This window comes from Montipora foliosa, chromosome 9 (genome assembly GCF_036669935.1).
Source record: "Montipora foliosa isolate CH-2021 chromosome 9, ASM3666993v2, whole genome shotgun sequence".
NCBI lineage: Eukaryota > Metazoa > Cnidaria > Anthozoa > Scleractinia > Acroporidae > Montipora > Montipora foliosa.
The window spans coordinates 10746962-10753927 of record NC_090877.1 but is presented as its reverse complement, the minus strand read 5'-3'; the positions used below and the strand labels follow the sequence as shown (position 1 = coordinate 10753927).

Genomic DNA, 6966 nt, shown 5'->3' with positions numbered 1-6966 from the left:
AACACATACATTGACAAAACAATTATTGTTATTGTGACCAACAGCACTAATTCTTTTTTACTTGGCAGATTGTTTACTTTTCCTTTTCAACAATCACAAATTATCTTTAGTCATACTTTGTCTCTGTACAAAGCCAAACTGGGTTGGGCTTGTGACGATGGCCATTCTTTGTTTGTTCATTCTTACGACCCTCTCTCTTCCATCAGGTTGAGTTAGGCTTGTGACGATGGCCATTCTTTGTTTGTTCATTCTTACGACCCTCTCTCTTCCATCAGTTTGAGTTAGGCTTGTGACGATGGCCATTCTTTGTTTGTTCATTCTTACGACCCTCTCTCTTCCATCAGGTTGAGTTAGGCTTGTGACGATGGCCATTCTTTGTTTGTTCATTCTTCCGACCTTCTCTCTTCCATCAGTTTGAGTTAGGCTTGTGACGATGGCCATTCTTTGTTTGTTCATTCTTACGACCCTCTCTCTTCCATCAGGTTGAGTTAGGCTTGTGACGATGGCCATTCTTTGTTTGTTCATTCTTACGACCCTCTCTCTTCCATCAGGTTGAGTTAGGGCATTCATGGTTTGCACTGGGAACTTTGTTTCCTTTGTGGCCCTCTATTCAGTTGTCTATTAAGTTTCAATTCTCCTTTAATGTGAATGGCTGCACATCCGTGTCATTGGGAGGAAGATGCTCAACAGTTGTTCAGTCATGGTAACATTTTAAATTTTATTAAAATAATTTATGGCATGGAGAAAGTCCATTCATTTTGACCAGTTTAACTGCTAGACCTATATGGCCTGTAGAAATTTTACTGATCTTGTTATCCATCCAGCTCAAGATGTGACTGTCATATTTGGCGAGTCAGGGGAATATTTTTTTAATTTTTCAGTTGATCTGGAAAGATATATAGCTAAATAAAAATTATGGAACTTTTTGCTATTCTCATACATTGCTTCTAAATTCACCCTTTGTGTGGGCCCCCTGTGATAACAATGATTAGTGAGTCCATAGCTAGATCTGAAAACTCAATCAGCATTACTGCTGGCTCTACCCAATTAATATTGGTCTCTAATTTATTTCCTATTTAATTATCTTTCAAGCTACCATGGAAATAGCAAGGATTTGGACATTAGCAATTGTGTAACTGAAGAGATCAATAAAAATGTAAAACGAAAAGCTAGTTCAAGGTTCCAGTTGTTCTTCCATATTGTAGAGAATACAGGTTTATCCTAGCAAGTATTTTATTGCTTTTGTGTACAATGTTGCTACGATTATTATGAATTCTGTGCTGTCTTTCCAGGGTGACAAAAGTCACCTAAAATTCAAACTGCTCGAGACAGCAGTACATGTAGAGTATCATACTAACACAAGAACTACAGCTGTGTGTTTCACATTATCGTTCCATTATCATTATTAATATATAAGTGTTGTAATTGTTATCATCATCATCATTATTATTATTCCTTTCATTTATATATATATATATATATATATATATATATATATATATATATATATATATATATATATATATACGTGTAATAAAGTGGCTAATGCCGTTAAACAGTGCTCAATACACTTTTAAGTGTAGAGCTTTGAATAAGAAGATATAACGAAGAGAAGTTATATCTTCTTATCTTCTTCTTATATATATCTTCTTATCCTCTTCTTATATATATATATATATATATATAATTAGTTAATTAGTTAATTTAATTCCTGGCTGGGAAATAAATTTGATCGGCTGGCTGGGAAACCAGCCAATTTTATCTAGCTGGCTGGGAAATTTCTTGTGTGTCTTGCTGGGAAAAAGGAACAGATAATGTTTTCCCAGCAACACTGAAAAACACCTGAAAATGCCTTAATAACATTTATTTTCATTAACTGGGGTATAATAATACATTTTACAACAAATTGGTCGTTGGGTGCCCCTGAATGAAAACTAATTTTCATAAGAAAAACTTCGCACTTAGACGCTTTGAAGAGGATGCAGACATGAACTCGGAAATGGCCTATTTCATACAATCGTCTGTAATTTTGTCCGCCATTTTTAAAGTCTCGCCCTATGTAAAGAAATCCATTCAATTGCCATGAAACTTGATCAATGACTGGGATTTCTGGTAAATTTGAAACTTGCATCTTGTCTTCTAGGCCTCTGTTTTCAGGTATACGCGAGTAATAGTTATCACTAAAGCTTCCCCCGCGTGGAGAATACTTTTAGCATATATGAACTTAGTGTTAAGATATGATACTGTCGTGAAAAGTGACAAACAATGGAATATTATTTTGATAAGACAAAAAAGTAGGGTACTGAGCTATGAAACAGTGCAAAACGTTAACTCTCGAATGGTTTGAGGTTATCACAGTGAAATGGTTTGAAACATTTTATAAACACAGAAGTCAACAACTGAACTGTGCTCCCATTAAAGATCATGTAACAAACAAGATTTTTACTTTAGAAAATATCAACTTTACTGCTACAAAAATTCAGAATTCCATCATTGGCAAAACCGGAAAGCGTGGCCATAGCATTCCCATGAGGACAAGCGACAGTCCTATATATTGACTTCAGGTATCAGTACATTACAAGTACTGTTTAATAAGAAGTTTATACCTGCAAAATTAGGTAATGGTCTAACCTGTACAAGCTGAAAAGATTACTGCTTTATGCTCCATACAGTCTGACTGATATTGTTGGCAAGGCATTGCTCTGGGCGAGTTCCGTTTGCTGGGACATAATGTTTGTGATCTTTTGGCCGAGCCTCTGATGGGCTAGGCCGTTTATTGAAAATCATCATGGTAACCTAGGAAATACCCAAATATAGAAGTCATGATCCAGGCAAAGGTGAGGGCACACCCGCCATCCACAAGAAAGTAAAAATAGGGAGGATGGGGAGGGAAAATTGATTTGACTCTGTTGAATCAGGCTCCGCTTAGCTTGCACAAATAGTAGATGATCTAGAGAAAATCCCGGATCACAGGAATGCCCAAACTCCAACATGGGAAATAACTAACTAAGCATGTCACACTCAGCATAAATCCATTTATTTCCTCTGGGCAATAAATTTCTTTTCTTGATTTCTGGCTGCGGATCCAACGTTTGTTGAAATTCTCATTCGACTCACCTCCTGGTCGAAGTATCTTCCCAAGGATATCTTGCGCACCTAGAAAGTTTAACCCGAGACCACACTGTTAGCCTAGCTGTGATATCCAGTTTGCTCAAGTATAATAATATTCTTTCAAAATTCTCCTTCAAGTTTCACCGAAGATCATCGTTGGGTGCCCTTAGCTTGAATTTTATTACGACGTGCAATTTTCAAGACGAGAGCAATGCATGTTTTCCAATATGGCTTTCTTTCAGTATATGTCAAGCTGTTCAACCCCACGAAATATTTCCTTTTCCGACTTTGCCCCCTTTTCGTTGCGGTTTCCTTCCTCTGAAAAGCGATTGCAGTTCAGGCCGAATGTTAGCAGTGTTTGCTTTTCTTGCCAATTATCATCAGGGGTGCAATAACCTCGGTATGGTCACAGTGACCCTATAAGTTATACTAGGCGTGCTCCGGGTGTAACGACTCAAACAAAATGGTGGCTAAACAAACCAAAACCTTTCAATTGCATAATCAAAGATTATGATACTCTTTTTTCGTTTGAGCTTACATCAGTTTCGTTCTTGCGTTACCTTTAGGCGGAAGAGCGTTAATCGCCGGTTCAGGATTCAGATTAAACAGCAGAGTCCTGACGCCAAAATAATATTCGCTGAGGTTTCTTCCGCTGCAAAGTGATTGTAGTGAAGCCGAAAGTTGGCAGTGTTTGAATTTTTTTCGCAAAATATCAATGCTCTTGCATGGTCAAAGTGACCCCATAAGTCATATCAGGGTTCCCAAGTTGGTCAACTCCTCCAAAATAATAGCTAAACAAACCAAAACTCTTCAATTTCATAGTTCAAAGAACAAGTTGTATGAATCACTGAAATGAAGACATGTTATTTTTGGTTGGTTTGAGCGTTTGAATTTACGTTTTGGTCTTGCGTTGCCTTTAGGTGGAAGAGCGTTAGTCAACGGTTTAGAATTCAGAGTGAACGGCAGAGTCCTGACGCCAAAATATTATTGGAAAGCTGTGTGTGATCCTGAAGCACCCGGAATCACCCCAGAGACACCAGGTCAATCCGTTGTCTTCGTTGCCGAAAATAAACCGGACGATACCAGTGACATAAAAGTTCAAGGTGATTGTCCAGGAGTAACTAAAAATCAGACAGAAAAATTTGGTGTAATTAAGTGTTATAGCCGGACTGAGGCAGCGGCGTCGTTTCCTGAGATAGCAGGAAACTTATCGCCGTTCGGTCCCCTCTGTAACCCTGACATTCGCGGTACTTTCCTGGACACCGATCTTCAAAATAAGCTGCAGTAATTTGCGAAGTGTCAAGTTAATAATGCATTTTCAGGCGCCTTTAATCCTCTGAACTTATTCAATCTTTACTGATAAAAATTGTTAAATTATTCGCCACGAGCATATTATGGCAATAAGTTCCACGTGAAGCAGTAACAAGTAGTCATTAAAATATGAAGTTAAAGTTATACTCGCGTCTTCTTTGTGTGTTGAGATCGGTCCTCGGGCTCGAAATATCTCTGCTCTCTTTGAACTTGGTGTTTCTGTGAAACGGAAACAGACAAAAGTGGGATGACTTTAAAACAACGGTTGTTCAAACCAACCCCTGGTTATCCCATTCACAGTGGCACTCTTCCCCCGTTTTTCACTTTTGTCTATTTCTTTGCCGTCGTCAGCAAACAACAACGTAAAAAAGCCAGATTTGAGGTTTTATGAAGAACGTCAGCACTTGAGGATAAATTTTCATTTTCTCCCCTAAATTAAGTGCCGTTCCGACGAGTGTCATTTTTGAGGAACTACCACACCCTTGTCATAATAAAAATGGTTGAAATAGTCATGAAGCGATTATAATAACGCGAAGTTACATTTTGAGATGACGTTCTCGTTGCTGTGGCCGTTGTCGTTGCTTAGCTCCCTATTATCAACGCGAAGTAAAAGCCGTAGTTATCAGCCACGCTAGGGTATCCTTCCTCCAGCTCTAATCTCGGAGGAAAAAAGCAGAGAACGAGATTGTCGCAAAGACTACCCAAAGGTACATCACGTGATAAGTGCGAATGGGAGATGTCCTTTCCATTTCAATACAACTGAATTCACGGCATATCCCAATGTCCTTATAGAAACAAGCTGTTGAATAACGCCGGGTGTCTTTTAAGACCGGGGTCAGTACAGATAACTGATTATCTTGAACACATATGGTTGTTCAGTCTGCTCATCTGATGTAACAAGGGATTGAGATGACGAGAAAAAAAACAGTAGCACAACACTTTGATTACACCTCTAAGTTCAAGAACGGCTAGGAAACGACTTCGCACTCAACATTTGGGGGAACAGTCGTCACAGTATTTCTATTCCAGATTTTTTTCAGAAATGAAGTTTGAAATAACGGGTTCAAAACACGACACAAAGCACCACAGAGCTTTTTTTTCCCTCCGGCAAAATGCCCCCAAGGGTGAAGTGCAATGCCCGACGGCCAAAACGTACTCAACAGAGTGAAACACCGCCTCAGGTGATCGGGTACCCCCTAAAATAAGGGTTATGAGACAGGGTCTACGATGTATCTTCCTTGTCTGTGAAGACTAGAGATTCCAACCCTTTGCAGGCGTCTTTACGAAGACAGCCCTTTCTTTTCAGTTATATAATTCACTCAGTGATTGGTTCAAAGTTCTCGCGCCACTTTTTCAACCAATCAGAAGTGAAACCAAAACCATTTTCCCGCACTTTATTTAGGCTACGTATAATTGTTTCGAGTTTTGATTGGTTTGCTGGATTGTTTCCGTCCTTTTTGATCGGCCAAAATATTTACTTTGGTTTTGGTTTTATGACACTCGATTGAAACTCGCTCTATTGTGCAAAAGAAGAACGTTTACTATGCATTACGTAAACAGAGAGGGTACCGGTTTAAAACAACGAGTGTACATAGTTAGCACAGCCCCTTTGCGATAATTTTACGGCTTGCAGTCTTTAAGAATTTTTCTGTTGGGTAAGGAGAAGAAAGATCGATCTGAAAGTTTAATTCATCTCCGCAAAGGATGCAATATTTCGCGATTAAATATGCAATAATTCAGCACCTGTCAATGATTTGAGTGTTCTGTCATACCAACCGTAAAGCAAAGTAAAGTAAAGGCACTTTATTTAACGTCGTTAGTTCCTTCAATTACGAAACTGGTATCAATGGAAGCCGACGGTGTGCCCTTTACCGCGAATAAGGCCCATAAAAGCTGCTCACAATACCAAACAATCGATGGTTTGAATCTGACGTCACGGCGACCATGTTTACGTGGAGGGTACGGCTACACGTAGGCTGTGCAGGCCCTCGCTTGCAAGTGCGTTTTTCACTTCTTTCCATTTCTTTGCCGTCATACCTCTTGTTAAACACTTCATTTCTACAGCTGCATAGTGTCGTACTTCCTATTGTTTTCCGTGCTAAATCCATTGTTATCTTTGTTCGTTCTATTGTTCTTTAGGCCAATCCTGAAGCCAGTTCAATGAGGTCCAACACGACCCCACATTCAAGGTTTTATGAAAAACGTCAGAACTTGAGGATAAATTTTCATTTTTTCTCCTAAATTGATCGTTGGTCCTACTAGTGTCATTTTTGAGGAACTACCACACCCTCTTCTCCTCCGGGAGTTTCTTTTACTTGGGCTAATGATGCCTATTCGCAAGCTTCGCTTATTGACCGATGTTTGATTTCTCGTGATTTGGAGCCGCATGTGCGTAGTTCCGATTTTTCCCGTGTACCTTTTCTGATCATGACTTCGTCCAACTTACCTTATCATTCGACAACTTTAGCCCCCGTAGCGGTGTTTGGCCCTTTAATTCTAGTTTACTTTCGGATCACAGGTCATTCAAGCACGAGATGTCCCTTT

The 6966-nt window shown here is 39.3% G+C and overlaps 1 protein-coding gene across 1 annotated transcript in view; it reads left to right on the top strand.

Annotated features, from left to right (window-relative positions):
* Window positions 1-4563, top strand: part of LOC137971232 (uncharacterized) — a 26957-nt gene extending 22394 nt beyond the window's left edge. The window contains exon 6 of the mRNA XM_068818010.1: window positions 4032-4563. Within this exon, the coding sequence (XP_068674111.1) occupies window positions 4032-4399 (368 nt within the window). The 3' untranslated portion in view covers window positions 4400-4563. The remainder of the gene's footprint in view (window positions 1-4031) is intronic.
* Window positions 4564-6966: the final 2403 nt, after the last annotated feature.